Here is a 19,286-nt window from a genome sequence, read left to right as displayed (position 1 = left end):
ACTGCACCAGGTCTAATCGGTAGTATTTTTGCTATAGCAACTGAATGGACTAAGACACTAGGAATTCCAGTAACCAGGTTTCCTATTGGCCACTCACAGATTTTGTTTTTTGTTTTTGTTTCTTTGTTTGTTTGTTTGAGACTGAGTCTCATTCTGTGGCCCAGGCAGGAGTGCAGTGGCGCAATCTCATCTCACTGCAACCTCTGCCTCCCGGGTTCAAGGGATTCTCCTGCTTCAGTCTCCCTAGTAGCTGGGACTACAGGCGCGTGCCACTGCCCCAGGCTAATTTTTTGTTCTTTTAGTAGAGACGGGGTTTCACCATGTTAGCCAGGATGGTCTCGATCTTCTGACGTGGTGATCCACCTACCTTGGCCTCCCAAAATGCTGGGATTACAGGTGTGAGCCACCGCACCCAGCCTGGCCACTCACAGATGTAAGAGCACTTGGGGCTTGGGGAGAGGCAGACAGAGGCTTTTTTTAGAATTTATTTTTAGTTTTTCAGACCTCTCAGGGATGAACGGACATAGGCTTCTGACACTTAGGTGTGGGCAACATTCTTCGAAGCACCTCCCTCAAAGTGGAAAAGGCCTGGGGGCTCAGAGGAGAGAAGAGAGAAGGCAGGGAGAGGGTGGAGGTGAGGAAGGGAGGAGGGGGCCCAGGGCTCAGTGGGGTGTTGGGGAGGGTGGGATTCCACTGGGGTCTGCCCATCCACAGCTCAGTGGGGGGATCTATGGAGTGTTCTAGCGAGAGGACCCGTGGCAGGCTTGGTAACTAACATCATGCAGTCACTTCTTCTATTCTCTCTTATTTTTTTGGAAACGGAGTCTCGCTCTTGTTGCCCAGGCTGGAGTACAGTGGCACAATCTCAGCTCACTGCAACCTCTGCCTCCAGGTTCAAGTAATTCTCCTGCTTCAGCCTCCTGAGTAGCTGGGATCACAGGTGGGCACCACCACTGAGCCCGTCTGATTTTTGTATTTTTCATAGAGATGGGGTTTCACCACGTTGGGCAGACTGGTCTCAAACTCCTGTCCTCAGGTGTTCTGCTCACCTTGACCTCCCAAAAGTGCTGGGATTAGGGGCATGAGCCACAGTGCCTGGCCTATTATTCTCTTTTTATTTTTATTTTTCTCATTTTTTTCCCTTATATTTTGTTTTCTTTGCTTTTTAAAAATCTTTTTTACTCCTCACTGACTTGAAGCTCAAAACTTTCCTATTTAGCTTCTAATCACACACTCTCTTTCTCTCTCTCTCTCTTTTTTTTGAGAAGGGGTCTCACTGTGTTGCCTTGGCTGGTTGGTCTCAAACCTCTGGCCTCAAGCCATTCTTCCATCTTGGCCTTCCCAATAGCTGGGATTACAGGTATGAGCCATCATGCCTGAGTAAATTCTTAATAAATGCTTTCTGAATGGATGGATGGAAGTATGAATGAATGGCTAAGTGAATGAAGGAATCAACTTCTTTCTCCTCAGTGGGTGTGTGTGGGCACAGCAGGCTGACCCTCGCCTGTCAGCGAACCCACCCCCTCCTCCCCGGCACAGGGAGCTACAGCTCTGTGTGTCTCTCTTCAGGCTCCTCGAGCTCCTGGATCTTTTGGGGCAGCGTCTTCTTCCAGAACTGGAGCCTGTGGGCCTTCAGAGCCCGGCCCACCGCAGGCTGTAGGTTCAGCTGCAGGTATTGCTCCTCCTGGTCGAACAGCGGCCAGTGTGGCAGACCCTCGCCATTGGGGTTCCTGTAGACATGCCGTCCCAGCAGGGCGGTATGAGGGTCACTCTGAGCCCCCGAAGCCCAGACCTGAGCCCCCTGAGTCTGGTCAGGCAAGGCAGCCAAGCAGGCCAGGTGGGCTTGCGGAATGAGCGGGGAGGCTTCCAGAAACAGGAAATAAGCTCCCTCTGGCTAGTGTGAGCACCAGTGGTGAGGGGGCGGCCAGCTCTGTCGTGTCCCTCTCTCTGAGAGGGAGGCCCTGACGGTGGCACAGCACTGGCGCCCACCCTCCAGGTAGACTGGAGAGATAGAGCGTGTCCACTGCCCCACGCACCCCCACCCTGTCTGAGTGGGTCCCGGAGCTCGGGAAGGGGCCATCATGTGATGAAGGATGCGGGTGTGCTCTTGAGGTCACCCCAGACTAGGAGAGCACTGGATGGGCACAAGTCCCCCAATCGGGGAGGTTGAGGCAGAGGTGTGCTGTCTCACCCATTTCGCGCAAAGTTGGCCCAGTACTTCATCATCTTCCTGCTTAGCTGCTCCTATTCCTCAGTGAATTTAACTGCCGAGAGGAAGAGGACATGTGTCTTCATCAGGATGTCCACCCTCAGCATCCCAGGTGGAGCTCGTCCTTGGCCCCCGAGACCTCGGTCCCCAGTCCTGCTTCTCTGCTTTTTCTTCCACTGCCCTCGGAAGCCAGCCCTCCCCTTTTCCAAACTTTCCCCGTAGACCAGGCTCTGGCTGACTCCATCCTGGGCTCCTTCATGGCCCCAAAGGCCCCTTCTTCCTTCTATCTCTGGGAGTCATTGAAGAAATAAACATGTCTCTGGAACACCTGTTCTGCACCAGGCCAGACACCCATGGCTGGGGAGAGGCAGAGGGAGCACAGTTCACAGTCTGAAGAGTCGTGAATTCTAATCCTGGTGCAGCTTTTGGAGCTATAAAACCTTGGACACCTGATCTCATCCTCTCTCTGAGCCTCAGTTTCCTTATCTGGGCAGTGAGGACAATCAATCATCTCTCAGAGACCCAGCCAGAATCCCAGCCCACCTCCCGGGAAAGGAAGAAGACTCACCGTAGTTGCCCCAGAAGAAACTTCTGAAAACAAAAGGAAGCTCATCACCATGGTCTGCTTTCATGTGCGGTGGCCTGATGTTCTTGAGCCAGCTGGGCTGATGCTGGAACTCGTAGAAGTACACAGGGGCCCGGGAACCTGTGGGGTGGACAGCCCATGACACGGTGGTCCCTCCCCTGAAGACTTCTTGCCTCACCCATGGTGATAAGATACCTAGGTCCAAAGCTGGCTGGAATCTGGACAGTGGGGTGTGGAGCCCCAGGCTGGGGCAGGAACAGAGGAAGGGACTTGCGATTCTTAGCTGTGTCATCTTGGGCAAGTCACTGAAGGTCCCTAACTTCAATTTACTCGTCTGTGAAATGGGGGAAATGTCGGATTCTTGGGCTAGCCATGAGGATTTACTGCAATGATGGACATCAAGTGTCCCCGGAGCCCAATAAACATGATTGCGGACCTGGACAGCAGCAGGTCTCACCTGGGACCCACAGCCCTGAGCTATACCCTGCCAGCCAGGCTTTGGTCCAAATATACTCACACTGAAAATGTGCTACTTGGAGTGCAGGGATCACAAACATGTAGTCTGCCATCATCTCTTGGAACTGGGCTTGGAGGGTCTGGGGATCCCCATTGTCCCCAATGTACTCCTCCATCAGCAGGTCACCAAATGTAGGAGGCAACATCTACCCCAGGTGGATCAGGAAGAGGCAGGTTAGACTGGATGCCAGGGGCAGGGAGGAGGTGGTCTCGGGCTTGGGGATGGCACAGGAAGAGGGAGCAAAGGCGAAGCTCTGTGATGACCCCACCCCTAAACACACACACACCCAGGCCTTTGCTCATGAGGGTCACTACATAGGAAGGGTATCTGGGGGTTGGATTTCCTCTGTCTCAGGACAGGAGAGGAGCCCGTCTCCAGTGGCGAGGGACCCCAGGAGCCTTACCATCAGCGTTAACATTTTCTGCAGAGCAGCCTGGGAGGCCTCTCTGTCCATTTCCTTCTGGGTATCATAGATCCTCATGACCTGGATGGCCAGGAGAGAGTCTGTAGCTGGGGATGGGATGAGCCTGGAGCTATGAAGCCCTGAACACCCCCCCACTACCAGATGGGCTCCCCAGGCACTTGTGGGCTTGGGTTGGGGCTCACCTTGGGGATGACCCAGCCAAACTCATCATTGTTGACACCAACGATGCTGGGGACAGGTTGAAAGTCGGCAGAGGCCAGCAGCTCCTGGGGGTGCCTGGGCAGGAAGATCCCATCCACCACTCCGGGGATCATCTTGAAAGGCTGAGGGGAAACGCAAGGTCAGGGAACAAGGTCAGGTCCCAGACATCTTCCAATGCCCTCTGAGTACCTTCCACTCCTTCCTGGTTTATCCCCGGATGCTCATACCCACCCCAGGAGATCAATGTTTGGCTCAGCATGCACCGACCTTCAGTCCCCACCCAGGGCTATGACACCCAGGCATGCAGATGAGGTAATGTGCCCAGGGAATATGAGGGCCGTGCAGGCCTGCCAGCCCCATGCCTATTGCACCCCTTCCTCTACACCCACATCCATTTAGACCAACCTTGTTAATTGCAAGAATCTCCTCTTTACTCTTGCCCCGCAGGCAGCCCACCAGGGCCTCAGAGTCAACTTGGTCACAGGAAGACAGGTTGGCCACCACCTGCAAAGGGACCAGGCAGGAGCTGGCTCATCCTTCCAGGTAGAGGAGAGGAGTTTGCCCAAGGCCCTGGCCAAGGACAGGGGCACCCCAAATCTCAGAGGGTACTTCGTATAAGTTCCTGCAGTTCTGACATTGTTCCAACTCAGAAGTCCCAGACACAGGGGCCATCCCATCCACCTAGATGATTCTCCTCATGGTGGGGATCCCTAGGGTGACAACTTTGCACAGGAGCCACAGAACAAGCTCGGCCTCTGCAATGGCAGAAGGATGTGAATTCTGACCCTGGAGCCCCCCAGCAATTCCACGGTAGGCGGCAGCTCCTGGAGCATGCTCCCGATGGCCCTTGTCATCCCCGTTTAACAGACAGAGGCTCTGAGGGGTATGAGGGGAGGGAGCAGGCCTAGGCCTCTGCAGCTGAGGGCACTCACCGTGGAGATGACATCACCTGAGCTGGCAATGAGGCCAGGCAGGAGGGCCACGCCACTCTCCATGATGGCTCCGTGGAAGAGTCCTTGGGATATGGGGGACACAACAAGCGAAGACACACTCGTGCCACCCGCAGACTCGCCAAAAATGGTGACACGGTCAGGGTTGCCTCCAAAGTGGGCGATATTCTGCTGGACCCAGCGTAGTGCAGCCACTTGGTCCAGGTAGCCCCAGTTGCCGGTTGCATGCTTGTCTCCAGTGCTGAGAAGTAGCAGGGACAGGGATCACAGGGCTGTCCTGGCCCCGCTCAGCCCGGGTTGCCCAGCCCAGCCCTAGTCTCACCTGAAGAAGCCCAGGACACCCAAGCGGTACTGGATGATGACCACCACCACGTTCTCCAAGGCGGCCAGCATGGAACCATCATACAAGGAAGCCATGCCAAAAACAAGCGCACCACCATGGATCCACACCATCACCTGGGGAAATCAAGGCAGCTACCATGATGCTCCCACCCAGCCCAAACCCCACCATGGCCACTACCTAGACCAACCAGTGCTTTGCCTCTGTCTACCTCCCCATTAGATCTCCAGCACAAATTCATTACATGGGCAAATGGTTAGGCACCCAAGATCTATCAGGAAGACTAGGCCTCCCAATCTTTGCAATCGAACCCCCCTGTATCAAAGCCTGGGTTCATTAACCCTAGAAAATTCACCAAAGTGGAAAGAAAAGGGGTGTCTCCCTGATGGCTCCACATGAACATTAACCAAAAATGTCCTTAGCCTGAACCACATAGTGAGACCCAATTTCAACAGAAAATGTTTTAAAAATGAGCCAGCCATGGTGGAATAGGCCAGTAGTCCCAGCTACTCGGGAGGCTAATCGGGGAGGATCACCCCGGATTTCGAGGTTACAGAGAGGTATGTTCATGCCACTGCATTTTAGCCTGGGCAACAGAGCATGATGCCATCTCTAAGAAAAAAAGTTTGTGTGTGCCCATTCTATAGGCCCAACAGATTATCCATGGCTGGGGTTCTTGGTCACCTCAAGGTGCAGCCCTTTGGCACTTAAGTGGATCTCCTGCTATGAGTTGGCTGAGTGAGTCCTGGGTCCAGCCCAGAGCCACAGCCTTTGACCTCTGGGAGCAGCCAGAACTCTGTGACCCCATGTCCAGGGGCCAGCTGCCCAGTCTGGGTAAGGAGCATTTCTTGGACCTGATAGTGAGAAGCTTCTCAGCATGGTCCACTCTGCAGCAGGGCCTGAGCTAATATTGTCCTTTTCAGCTTCTTGCAGAAGAACTGTCCTCCAACCCCCAGTGAACTGTGGCCTGACACCCACCGGCAGGTTAGAGCCTTCATGGCTATGGGCCGGCGTGTAGATGCTGAGGTACAGGCAGTCCTCGGACATGGAGACGGAAGGGTAGGTCATGTTGAACTGGCTAAGAAACTCTGACTTCACTGGGGTGAGGTCCTGTAGACACCTGGTAACCAGGGCAAATAATCAGTCCAGGGGCCGGGCTGTGGCCAAAACCAGACCCTGGGTTCAGAGGTGCTCCTAGCCACCCTCAGACCCTTCCCACAATATCCTGCTCACATGTGATCCCTCTCAAAAATCCCTTCCCACCAAGTTACAGGCCACAGGCTCTGGGGAAGCTGGGATGGAGCTTGGACTTCCAGGGAGGCCTCGAGGTTATTGAGGACCTTGGGTATCATTCCTCCTGACGCCGGAAACCTTGACTCTTAGGGGTTTCTATGAGAACCATTGGCTGCATGTGTTGACATTCACCACTATATTGCTGTACCCCGTAAGGCCTGGGACAGGGGAGTAGCCCACGTATGTGTGCTACCTGAGTGAATGGATGTTAATTTCTCATGAGAAGGGCAGTGGGATGTCTCTCATCCCAAGTCTAAACTCTCAAAAACTCATCATTCCTACATGGCCTCCAGTTGGAAACATATACATATACATATACATGTCTCTTGGCCAATGGCTCCTGGTCCTGTCAGTGGACACAGTGACTGTGGAGAGTGCAGGTTCCCAGAAAGCTACCACTACTGTTCTCTTCAGGTATTTGCAACATCTGCCACTAGAGTTAGGGGCTCCTACAAGGTTCACAGAGCCAACCCGAACCTTTCCCAGAGACACCTGCCACTGGTGGCAGAGAAAGCTCGGCATAACCAGAATCTGGGGAGATACCTGTCTCTGCCCCTCCCTTCAGCACCTGGAGCCAATGTCTTCTGAATGCCAAGCTCTGATCCAGGAGTCTGAGAAGTTATTCTGCCCTCCTAAGCCTCAGCATGCTCATTGGAAAAATGCACGTGGGAATCCACGAAACTCAGAAGGAAAACTGGCTGTGGGGGTTTAGATGAAATGATAACTGCAGCCTAGCTGAGCTCAGAGCACCCCCACCCCTGCCCCAGTGTCTGGAGTTTCCTGGACCCCTTGGAGAGCTTACATGGCTGGATGGGTGGTTCCATCCCTCACACCACTCCAAGATTCAGGGGGCTCAGGGGGTGCAAATCGCAGCGGACCTAGAGGTGGCTTGGCAAATGGAATTCCCAGGAAGGTTTGGACCCCGGCATTGGCGCCCTTCACGTGGACAAGACTCCCCAGCACCTGCCCTGTGTGTGTGGTCCGGATGGGACTGGCAGAGTCCTGGCCTGTGGGCAGAGAGACAGACATCACGGTTGGGTTTGACCAATCGACTGCCCTCCCAACTGTTGGTATTGCTGCTTCCTTGCCATCCTCATCTTAGCTCAAGGGACCCTGATCTATAAACACGGGCTTTACAAACTTCCTGCCTGTAACACTCCCTTCCCGCTCTGGCTTCCTGGGCCTGTCTCCATCCCACCAGGCTGAGGCTCCTTGGGGCCAGGCATCATCATTCAGCCCTAGGACCTTCAAACAAAGGGTCACATGCCCTTGATGGGACTAGAGTGTCCTTTCAACTGTGTGCCAGGTCATGTGACAGTAGGATGATGGTGGGAATTAGGCAGGCAAGTTTCCTGCCCTCAGGGATGTCATGCCCAAAGTGGCAAGAAATGATGTAAAGAAAGCATCATCCAAACCATGAGTGATGTTGGTGAAAAGAGGTGTAAGAGAAAAGTATGGCTGTGGCTGGGATATAAAAAGCACAGTGGCTCTCCCTCTCCCTCTCCCTCTCCTCCCTCTCCCCACGGTCTCCCTCTCCCTCTCTTTCCACGGTCTCCCTCTGATGCCAAGCCGAAGCTGGGCTGTACTGCTGCCATCTCGGCTCACTGCAACCTCCCTGCCTGATTCTCCTGCCTCAGCCTGCCGAGTGCCTGCGATTGCAGGCGTGCGCCGCCATGCCTGACTGGTTTTCGTATTTTTTTGGTGGAGACGGGGTTTCGCTGTGTTGGCCGGGCTGGTCTCCAGCTCCTAACCGCGAGTGATCCGCCAGCCTCGGCCTCCCGAGGTGCCGGGATTGCAGACAGAGTCTCGTTCACTCAGTGCTCAATGGTGCCCAGGCTGGAGTGCAGTGGCGTGATCTCGGCTCGCTACAACCTCCACCTCCCAGCCGCCTGCCTTGGCCTCCCAAAGTGCCGAGATTGCAGCCTCTGCCCGGCCGCCACCCCGTCTGGGAAGTGAGGAGCGTCTCTGCCTGGCCGCCCATCGTCTGGGATGTGAGGAGCCCCTCTGCCTGGCTGCCCAGTCTGGAAAGTGAGGAGCGTCTCTGCCCGGCCGCCATCCCGTCTAGGAAATGAGGAGCGCCTCTTCCCGGCCGCCATCCCATCTAGGAAGTGAGGAGCGTCTCTGCCCGGCCGCCCATCGTCTGAGATGTGGGGAGCGCCTCTGCCCCGCCACCCCGTCTGGGATGTGAGGAGCGCCTCTGCCCGGCTGCGACTCCGTCTGGGAGGTGAGGAGCGTCTCTGCCCAGCCGCCCCGTCTGAGAAGTGAGGAGACCCTCTGCCTGGCAACCGCCCCGTCTGAGAAGTGAGGAGCCCCTCCGCCCGGCAGCCGCCCCGTCTGAGAAGTGAGGAGCCCCTCCGCCCGGCAGCCACCCTGTCCGGGAGGGAGGTGGGGGTCAGCCCCCGCCAGGCCAGCCGCCCCGTCCGGGAGGGAGACGGGGATCAGCCCCCGCCAGGCCAGCCGCCCCGTCCAGGAGGGAGGTGGGGGGGTCAGCCCCCCGCCCGGCCATCCGCCCCATCCGGGAGGTGAGGGGCGCCTCTGCCCGGCCGCCCCTACTGGGAAGTGAGGAGCCCCTCTGCCCGGCCAGCCGCCCCGTCCAGGAGGGAGGTGGGGGGTCAGCCCCCGCCAGGCCAGCCGCCCCGTCCGGGAGGGAGGTGGGGGGGTCAGCCCCCCGCCTGGCCAGCTGCCCTGTCCGGGAGGTGCGGGGCGCCTCTGCCCAGCCGCCCCTACTGGGAAGTGAGGAGCCCCTCTGCCCGGCCAGCCGCCCCGTCCGGGAGGGAGGTGGGGGCGTCAGCCCCCCGCCCGGCCAGCCGCCCCGCCCGGGAGGGAGGTGGGGGGGTCAGCCCCCCGCCCGGCCAGCCACCCTGTCCGGGAGGGAGGTGGGGGGGTCAGTCCCCCGCCCGGCCAGCCGCCCCGTCCGGGAGGTGAGGGGCGCCTCTGCCCGGCCGCCCCTACTGGGAAGTGAGGAGCCCCTCTGCCCGGCCATCCGCCCCGTCCGGGAGGGAGGTGGGGGGGTCAGCCCCTCGCCCGGCCAGCCGCCCCATCCGGGAGGTGAGGGGCGCCTCTGCCCGGCCGCCCCTACTGGGAAGAGAGGAGCCCCTCTGCCCGGCCACCACCCGGTCTGGGAGGTGTACCCAACAGCTCTTTGAGAACGGGCCATGATGACAATGGCGGTTTTGTGGACTAGAAAGGGGGGAAAGGTGGGGAAAAGATTGAGAAATCGGATGGTTGCCGTGTCTGTGTAGAAAGAAGTAGACATGGGAGACTTTCCATTTTGTTCTGTACTAAGAAAAATTCTTCTGCCTTGGGATCCTGTTGATCTGTGACCTTACCCCCAACCCTGTGCTCTCTGAAACATGTGCTGTGTCCACTCAGGGTTAAATGGATTAAGGGCGGTGCAAGATGTGCTTTGTTAAACAGATGCTTGAAGGCAGCATCACCACTCCCTAATCTCAAGTACCCAGGGACACAAACACTGCGGAAGGCCGCAGGGTCCTCTGCCTAGGAAAACCAGAGACCTTTGTTCACTTGTTTATCTGCTGACCTTCCCTCCACTATTGTCCTATGACCCTGCCAAATCTCCCTCTGCGAGAAACACCCAAGAATGATCCAAAAAAAAAAAAATCTCCTGCCAAGTTCCTGGACCTGAGCCAATTTTTAGACCCAAAATCCATTGACTGAAGAAGTTAGGTGCGAGGGAGAAAGGAACCGTGGCAAGCAATGGGGTTAATGATTCCCCAGTTCTTCCCCCAAAATGATCTATGGCTGTTTACTTGTGCAACTGTATACTTTGTAAAGGGGAACACCCAAGCAGTTCTAATACTGCTGGACTCAGGTTTGACTTGACATTGATACTCAGAGCCTGAAGTACTATCCTAGCCTTCCTGTTTAAGTGAGGATATACGGGGTTCAGGTAATACATGAAAAGCAAATAAAAATGGAAGGTCCAAAATTCAAAAAAAAAAACAAAAAAAACAAAAAAACAAAACACAGTGACTGGCCTGGGGACCATAGTGGGACTCTGTCTCTGCAAAAAAATCAGGAAATAAATTGGCGGGGTGTGGTGGTGCATGCCTGTAGTCCCAGCTGTAGAAAAGCCTGGCCCCAGAAAGTGGGTGAGTTTATGACCGTTTAGATGAAAGTCAAGGACAAGTGCACACATCTATTCTTGTGTAAACTGCTGGGCACTGTGTGTACTGCGGTGTCAACAAGCAGTTTCCAGTGTGGGCCATGGGGACTTTGATGGCCCCTGAGGAGAAGCCAGGACTGGTTGGGTAAAAAGAGGATGGCACACATCACCTGTACCCTCCTATGGCTTGTCAATTATTTTTTCTGAATGTGGGTCCGACCCAAAATTTTGTGTACATATATATTTGTCAGACAAGGTCTCCATCTGTTGCCCAGGCTGGAATGCAGTGATGTGATAACAGCTCACTGCAGCCTCCACTTCCTGGGCTTGAGATCCTCCTGCCACAGCCTCCCGAGTAGCTGGGAGTACAGGTGTGTGCCACCATGCCTGACTTTTTTTTTTTTTTTTTGGTAGAGACAAGTCTTGTTGCCCAAGCTGGTCTCTAACTCCTAGCCTCAAGTGATCCTCCCATCTCTGCCTCTCAAAGTGCTGGGATAACAGGTGTGAGCCACTGTGCCTGGCCCAAAATATTTTAAAAGGTAGCCATCTGTGAGGCCAGGCAAATCTTCCTGCTGGGCTCCTGGTGAACTCTAGAATGTGGTCAAGGGCAGGCACAGGAGGAAGCCCTGCAGGAGTGCACCATGGGGCGGGGGGAGTATGGACTCCACCTGCGCAGATTAAATTGGGGAAGGGTTGGAAGAGACAGTCAGATCATACACTTAGGAGAGTTTTGGGTGAGAAGACCAAAGGCCGAAACACTCCCCCAGCTTCTAATAAGGGCCTGGAGAAGCCTGGCAGGCACACAGAGCCTTCACCTTTACCCTGGAAGCCAAGTTGTGCCCTTGCCCAGGATGAGGTAAATGGCATGAGGGACACCACAAGCTCTTTGGCTCTTGTTTCTGGAGACAGATTTCTGCTTTTTCACCCAGGCTGGAGTGCAGTAGTGGGATGAAGGCTCACTGCAGCCTCAACCTCCCCTGCTAAAGTGATCTCCCACCTCAGCCTCCCAAGTAGCTGGGACTACAGGTCACAGGCCACCACAGCCCACTAATTTCTTTTAATTTTTTGTACACTCCGAGTCTCACTATGTTGTCCAGGCTGGCCTCCAACTCCTGGGCACAAGCGATTCTCCCCCTTGGCCTTCTAAAGTGGTGGGATTAAAGGAGTGAGCCAATTGCACCCAGCCACTGTGGCCTTTTAGATCTGCTTTAGGATTTGGCGCCTGGGGGCTTCTGTTCCCCAAGGACCACTATCCTTGTCTGAGGCCCCTTTGGAGGGCTCAGGGCATCCCCCCTGGCCAAGGACGCCACACACTGAGAGCCAGATGCTGCCAGAAGCTATTACTGTTATTACCGGCCGGCAGCACCCGCTACAGCCACAATCATAAGAGGGAAATGGACTGAATCTCCACACCCCAATCCCTCACCCACTCCGACCCCAGGCTGCCTACCCGGCCTGGCATGTCCCGTCACTCCTGGGGCCCCTGTACTCCGCTGGTTCCTTGCCGTGGTGTCCCCCAGCCCGACCCTTTCTGTGCTTCTAGGAGCCCACCTTGGGCGGCGGGGAGGCGTCGCGTGGGGCTCACGAGTTCCACGCTGTCATCTCCACCAGCTCCTACCTCCCAGGCGCCTTCCCTCCCGCACTGTCAGGTTCTGCCTCCGCAGCATTTGGCAGATCTGAGCCCGGTCCCTGTCGCCCCTCCGAGGGAGCCTCACCCTGGCCCCGGACAAGAAGCAGCAGAAGCCCACAGGCCACCGCGCTCAGCCGCGCACGAAGTCTGTGCAGCCGCATGGTCGGCTCGCTGGTCTCGGTTCGCTGCCGGCGGACACGCTGCTGTTCACCCAGAGGCTGCCCCGGGTCGGTCCAGCCGTGGATCAGTGCCTTGCCCAGCCTTGGAGTTTGGACTGGGCAGGGAGTCGGCGGGGTGCGCTGGCTTGGGCCGGGAAAGGTGGGTGTGGTAGGAGAGCGGGACTGAGCAGTCATAGGTGGGTGGGGATCTAGTGGCAGGCAGGCCCGGCACGGCCACTTCCCTTTGCCCGGGCTCCTTTGGCATCCTCGGAAGGGGCTGTGCCACTCCTGCAGCCCTTCCGCGATCCAGGGAATCCTCTCTTCAAACCTGTCCTTGTCCACAGGCCCGATGAGCGTGCTGGGGATCGATAGGAGGGGGCAATAAACTAGAATTGGAGAACCCAGGAGGGCTTCTCTGAGGAGGTGCACGTTCAGGATCCCCCAGATGGAGAAATGGGAAGGAACTTCATCGGGGTGAAGGAACCGCTTGAGCAAAGGCAGGGAGGTGTGACGGCGCCCTTCATTCTGGAAGTTCCTCCTTGCTTTCAGGACTCAGTTTCCTGGGTTCCCCTTCACGGCCCCTCATCTCCTTACAGTCCAGGGTCTGAGGGTCTCCGCGGTCCCCTCCCTACTCAGTCACGCCATTCTTTTGAAACGTACACGTGACCGCGGCACTTCTTAAGGAGCGCCCCCCTTTTCCTCGGTGGCTTTCAGTTTCCTCACCTCCCGCGGAGACCACGGCCATGGTCATTTATCCACTTGACAAACATTTCACGAGCGCCTGCCGGTCCAAGCTGTGGGGACGCCGTACTCCCGGGCCTATGGTGCAGCAGGGGAGGCAGGCGCGTCACCGGGAGGTCCCGAGACACTAGGAGCCCTGCCAGGCCAGAGGCGACCAACCGTCCTGGATACGGGAGCTCCCGGCCAGCCTGACTTCCAGGTGGAAGCGGTGTGGGGATCACCTCCGACCGCCTTTAGTGCCCCCTGAGACCTGGTTCTGGCCTCTACGTTTCAGCCCGCTACTGGCTCGCACGACCCAGCGCCGCCGGGGTCCCTTCTCAGCGCCTTCTGCTCCAGCGACCATCATGTTCCCGGGTCCGAGCAGCCAGGGCCGCGGTCACCGCTTCTCTCACACCTCAGTCCGAGAACCCACAACGCGACGTGTCCCTCGCGCAACTCCGTCGCCACGCCACGCCCCCTTCCCGTTCTCCGGAAGTGCGCGGGTAGGAGCGGAAGCGCACGCCTGCTAGGATCAGCGGTGGTGGTTCCGCGATGGTAGGCGGCGGCGGCCTCCTGGAAAATGCCAACCCCCTCATCTACCAGCGCTCTGGGGAGCGGCCTGTGACGGCAGGCGAGGAGGACGAGCAGGTTCCCGACAGCATCGACGCACGCGAGATCTTCGATATCCGCCGCTGCTGGGCGCGGGCGGGTTCCGGGGGCTTGCGGTGGGGGGAGCAGTGATGTCGAGCAGCTGGTGGAGCCGCATCCCAGCAGGGCGTTCCTGGTAGAGGGTTCTGAGTGGGCAAGGGGGCAGAGTCCCTTTTCCTTCACTTCCCACATCTGATTCGCTCCATTAATGACCCGGAGCATCCACTGACGCTAGAGGAGTTGAACGTAGTAGAGCAGGTGCGGGTTCAGGTGAGTCACTTCCGAGGGGAGCGAGTTGTTCCAGAGAGTCAGAAAGGTTTCTGTGCACCAGGAGCTGGCGTGCTCTATGCTCACGAACACCAAAGGGTATCTTTGGGGAGGGAGATTGTTGTGCCTATTTTATGGGTGTTGAAACTGAGGCCCATAGAAGTTGGATGATTTGCCCAAAACAACAAACTAAGAAGAGGGACCTTGGGCTGAGGGTGGTTGACTCTTGACATCTCCCCTCCACAACCAGGTTAGCGACCCCGAGAGTACAGTGGCTGTGGCTTTCACACCAACCATTCCGCACTGCAGCATGGCCACCCTTATCGGCCTGTCCATCAAGGTCAAGCTTCTGCGCTCCCTTCCTCAGCGTTTCAAGGTCAGTTGGAACTGAGCCCCGGGAGTGAGACCGGGCATAGAGGGTCTACTGCTGAGGATGGGGACTGGGAGAGCATGAACATGGAGAGGACATCAGAGTGGGGCCTGGAAGGATCCCCATTAGCAGAGAGGAAACTGGGAGGAAGCTTTCCAAGTCGATGTGACAAGAATAAAGATCTGAGCTGGAAAGTGGAGAAAAGTATTGAAGAGTGTGGCAGGAAGGGCAGTAGGGAGCGGCAGATGGGTTTGGACCAGGGGTGGGGCACAGGCAGGCCTTTAAATCAACAGTAGTGGGCCAGTTCTTTGGATAGAATTGGAATAGCTAGGGCCGGGCGCGGTGGCTCACGCCTGTAATCCCAGCACTTTGGGAGGCTGAGGTGGGTGGATCACCTGAGGTTAGGAGTTGGAGACCAGCCTGGCCAACATGGTGAAACCTCATCTCTACTAAAAATACAAAAATTAGTGGGGTGTGGTGGTGTGCGCCTGTGGTCCCAGCTACACGGGTGGCTGAGGAAGGAGAATCAAATTGAACCTGGGAGACAGAGGTTGCAGTGAGCCGAGATCGCGCTACTGCACTCCAGCCTGGGCAACAGAGCAAGACTCAGTCTTGGAAAAAAAAAAAAAAAAGAATTGGAATACCTGTGGATGGGTTTGGGGTGTAACGGAAGGGCCAGAGTCCAAAGGCATGATTAGGAGGAAGGATCAGCTGGAGATGGTGGCTGAGGGTCTGGGGGCTGCAGGGAAAAGTGTGGGTCGGTGGGTGGGTGTTCAGGCCCTGGTTATCTCCCTCCCAGATGGACGTGCACATTACTCCGGGGACCCATGCCTCAGAGCATGCCGGTAAGTGTGGACTGGTGGTGAGGGTGTTGGCCCGGGCACCCCCTAAGCAGTCTGAGGCTTCCCCCTTGCACAGGAGTCTATGGGCAAGACTGGAGATGGGTAACTGTGTGAGTGAAATTGCCAGAGACTCCTCAGTGTGGGTTATAGCCTAGACCGAAGCTGGCCTGAGAAGACTCTCCTTTGCTTACCATGTCCTCTTCTCCCAAATCCCCTCTCACCAAATATACAGGACCAGAGTGTGTCAGGCTTCAGCAGCGCAGGAGGCAGCCTGGGGGAGGGATCCTAAGAAGGCAGATTAGGTGGGCTCAGGTGGTTGAAGTAGCCTGATCAAGATGTGGGGTCCTGGGAAGGAGGTGACAGGAGGGCTCTGTTGCTGCGGGGGACATATCCTATATAGATGTTCAGAGGTAGGGCTGGCTAGCACTCTGGCCAGAGCCTAGCTTTGACTCTGCCTTCCCCACACCCTTCTTCCCACCTAGTGAACAAGCAACTTGCAGATAAGGAGCGGGTGGCAGCTGCTCTGGAGAACACCCACCTCTTGGAGGTTGTGAATCAGTGCCTGTCAGCCCGCTCCTGAGCCTGGCCTTTGGCCCCTCAGCCTGCATACTGGTATCCTGGTCCCAGCTCCTGCCAGGGCTGTTACCGTTGTTTTCTTGAATCACTCACAATGAGAAACTAACATTTTGCTTTTTGTAATAAAGTTAATTTATATTCAGTTCCCAGCATTCCTTGGTGTCTTTCATCTTGGTGGAGTCATTTGGAGTTTGAGGGGGGATGGTGGTAGTAAGTGCCTCTGAAGGGTGGTATACTTGCAACTTTTCATAAAATAAAATCAAAATGGAAAGAGTAGTGTACGAATGTGCCTGTATGCTCACCACCACCAGTAGAGTCAACAGTTGTTGACATATTGCAACACTGGCCTTATTTATGTGTGCATATATAAATATCAGTAAGTAAGCTGCAGAGACTTGACTCTTCACTTTGAAGTACTGCAGCTCCTATAGTCAATATAAGCCTGTATAGCCACAATACTTTTATCTGATCAGAAAATGAACAGTATCTCAACACCATCTAATACCCAGGCATATATGGATTTCCCTAATGTGTCATTCATAGTTGTTTTTGTTTTGTTTTTGAGACAAGGTCTTACCCTGTTGCCCAGGCCCAGGTGCAGTGGCAAGATTGTAGCTCACTGCAGCCTCCAACTCCTGGGTTCAAGCAATCCTCCAGCCTTGGCCTCCCAAGTAGCTTGGATTACAGGCATACACCACCATTCCTGGCCAAATTTTTTTTTCTTTGAGGGGACAGAGTCTTGCTCTGTTGCCCAGGCTGGAATACAGTGGCACAATTATACCTTTCTGCAGCCTTGACCTCCTGGGCTCAAGCGATCTTCCCACTTCCGCCTCCCGAATAGCTGGGACTACAGGCATGCACCACTGTGCCTGGCTAATTTTTAATTTTCTTGTAGAGACAGGGTCTCCTAGGTTGCCCAGGCTGGTCTCTAGCTCCTGGGCTTAAGTGATCCTCCTGCCTCACCCTCCCAAAATGTTGGGATTACAGGTATGAGCCACCCCAACCAGCCCAATCAAAAGAATATTTATTTATTTATTTATTTATTTTTATTTTTTATTTTTTTGGGTAGAGATGAGGCCTTGCTGTGTTGCCCAGCCTGGTCTCAAATTCTTGTCCTCAAGCAGTTCTCTCACCTGGTCTGCCAAAGCACTGGGATTACAGGCTTGAGTATCACACCTAGCTGTTTTTCAGTTTTTTTAATTCAAAAAAACATTTTGTTAAGAGGTAGTGTATTGCTCTGCCACCCAGGCTGGAGTGCAGTGATGTGATCAGAGCTCACTGTAGCCTCAACCTCCTAAGCCCAAGTGATCCTCTTGACTCAGTCTCCCGAGTTGCTGGGACTACAGTCGTGTGCTACCATGCCAGGCTAATTTTTTAAATTTTTTGTAGAGACTGGGTCTCCCTATGTTGCCTAAGCTGGTCTCAAACTCCCAGGCTCAAGCCTCACAACCTGCTGGGATTACAGGTGTGAACACCACGCCCGGCCGTTTGTCTTTTTTCACAGTGATTGTTTGGAAAAGTTCAGAGAAGTCCCAGTCCTGCAGTCTGATTTGTTCCTGATTTGTGTTGCCTTTAACTGGAAATTGGTCTAAAGGCCTCAGTGAGTCCAGGTTTGAGCTTTTTGATGAAAACCCTGCCCAGGAGTGGCATATATATTTTATAAGCCCACTAGTAGGTGTGTGATGCCAGCTTTTCCAGCTGTTAGTGATGGCCGTCTGGTCCCTGATAAGGGCAGTGACATCAGACTTCTCTGTTGAAGGGAACCTGAGGCACCCTCTCAATCAGCCTTCCCAAAGGCGTGTGTCACCCCCAGTGTTGAGTAAGAGGGAAGCTCAGCACCGTGAAGTGACGTGCTCGGGTCTAAGGCCTCTGCCTCCCCTTGGCCCTATGCCCAGATTGCATTTGGTCACCTGGACAGACTGTAGGGCTTAGACCTTGGCTTAGCTGGTTAGGATCGCTTTCCCAGGGGGAACATCCTTCCTGCCTTAGTCTCATTCTCTGAGGATAAATGGCAATGTTAAGAAGCAGTACCCAACCCCACCTCATCCCTACTGAGGCCCAGATATGATTGTGGGCAGAGAAGCCTCAGTAGGGATCCTGGCCATTTTGCAGATCTGTTCTTGAGGGCCTGCTGACAGCATTGAGCCTATCCTAAGAGTGGAATTCAGCCGAGGGCTTTACACTTACTGTCTAGTCAGTTCTCCATCCAGCCCTATGCAGCAATTGCTATCCTCTCTTTTTTTTTTTTTTTTTTTTTGAGACACAGAATCTCGCTATGTTGCCCAGGCTGGAGTACTGTGGCTATCCATAGGTATGATTATAGCACACTACAGCCTTAAATGCCTGGGTTCCAGGGATTCTCTTGCCTCAGCCTCCTGAATTCTTGGGACTACAGGCATGTGCCATCACACCTAGCTTGCTATTCTTTATCCCCAATTTTCGGACAGGAAATGGGCTTCTAGAATAAATGTAGTCAGACCTCCATTATCCATGGGTTCTACATCCATGGGTACAACCCGCTGTGGATCGAAAATGTAGTTAGGCCTAGGATGACTGTGTCTGTACTGGACATGTACAAACTTTTTTTCTTGTTGTTATTCCCTAAACAGTGCAGTCTAACAACAACTTACATAGCATTTACATTGTATTAGGTATTACAGTAGTAATCAGGAGATGACTTAAAATATATGGAAGAATGTGCAGAGGTTAAATGCAGATACTGTGCCATTTTATATAAGAGACTTGATCTCAGCCACTGAAGTTGAGTTTAAAAAACAAAGTAAAAAAATATATGTAAAGGAGTTAAGTATTCATGGATTTTGGGATTCATAGGGATCCTGGAGCCAATCCCCTGTGGATACCAAGGGACAACTCTAATTTACTTCTCAAGACATCTAGCCGGGCACGGTGGCTCACACTTGTAATCCCAGCATTTTGGGAGGCTGATGTGAGGATCGCCTGAGCCCAGCATTTTGAGGCAAGCCTGGGCAACATAGCAAGACCCTGTCTCTAAAATAAAATTTTTGTGTGTATTTAGTGGGGAATGGTGGTGCATGCCTGTGTTTCCAGCTACTCGGGAGGTGGAGGTGGGAGGATCGCTTGAGCCCAGGAGGTTGAGGCTGCAGTGAGCTATGATTGTGCCACTGCACTCCATCCTGGGTGACAGAGCAAGACCCTGTCTCAAAAAAAAAAAAAAAAGACTTACGGCTAGAGAGTAAAGGAGGCCCTGAGCAGCTTGATAGGTGCTGTGCAGCTGGCAGGGGGCGCCGTTGCCTACAGAAGGGGCTAAGCCCATCCTGAACCCCAACTCCTATTGCTCCCACTCAGCTCACTCTTAGGAGGGAGTGGGCTCGCCACCTAATGACCAAGAGGAGGTGCTGGATCTGGCTACCTAAGATCAGAGAGGTGAAGCCATCAGCCCCTATTGCC

The 19,286-nt window shown here is 54.8% G+C and overlaps 2 protein-coding genes across 8 annotated transcripts; one reads left to right on the top strand and one right to left on the bottom strand.

The window, feature by feature from the left end:
- Positions 1–467: 467 nt before the first annotated feature.
- Positions 468–13,648, bottom strand: LOC129135258 (carboxylesterase 2). 7 transcript variants are annotated; one of them, XM_063797844.1, is made up of 12 exons: positions 12,362–13,648; positions 7,323–7,527; positions 6,206–6,347; positions 5,210–5,343; positions 4,870–5,128; positions 4,343–4,441; positions 3,919–4,059; positions 3,716–3,796; positions 3,313–3,457; positions 2,778–2,915; positions 2,192–2,566; positions 468–1,730 (listed from the first exon to the last, which is right to left on the bottom strand). In XM_063797844.1, exons 1-11 carry the CDS (start codon positions 12,627–12,629, stop codon positions 2,493–2,495), a joined length of 1,686 nt encoding a protein of 561 aa, XP_063653914.1. In that variant the 5' UTR covers positions 12,630–13,648; the 3' UTR covers positions 468–1,730; positions 2,192–2,492. The 7 variants fall into 7 exon arrangements, with proteins under 7 accessions (XP_063653914.1, XP_063653915.1, XP_063653917.1 ...); XM_063797845.1 differs by having other exon boundaries at positions 2,192–2,264; positions 12,362–13,614; XM_063797847.1 differs by lacking the exon at positions 468–1,730 and adding an exon at positions 7,089–7,218 and having other exon boundaries at positions 2,271–2,566; positions 12,362–13,622.
- Positions 13,649–13,704: 56 nt separating this feature from the next.
- CIAO2B (cytosolic iron-sulfur assembly component 2B) lies at positions 13,705–15,999 on the top strand. The gene is made up of 5 exons (XM_054669398.2): positions 13,705–13,838; positions 13,995–14,072; positions 14,320–14,445; positions 15,239–15,284; positions 15,764–15,999. The coding sequence occupies exons 1-5, from the start codon at positions 13,707–13,709 to the stop codon at positions 15,859–15,861; spliced, it is 480 nt and encodes a 159-aa protein (XP_054525373.1). The 5' UTR covers positions 13,705–13,706; the 3' UTR covers positions 15,862–15,999.
- Positions 16,000–19,286: the final 3,287 nt, after the last annotated feature.

The sequence above is a fragment of the Pan troglodytes genome, chromosome 18 (assembly GCF_028858775.2).
Source record: "Pan troglodytes isolate AG18354 chromosome 18, NHGRI_mPanTro3-v2.0_pri, whole genome shotgun sequence".
NCBI classification, from domain to species: domain Eukaryota; kingdom Metazoa; phylum Chordata; class Mammalia; order Primates; family Hominidae; genus Pan; species Pan troglodytes.
The sequence above is the reverse complement of the archived record's forward strand: the minus strand, read 5'-3'. Positions and strand labels throughout refer to the sequence as shown.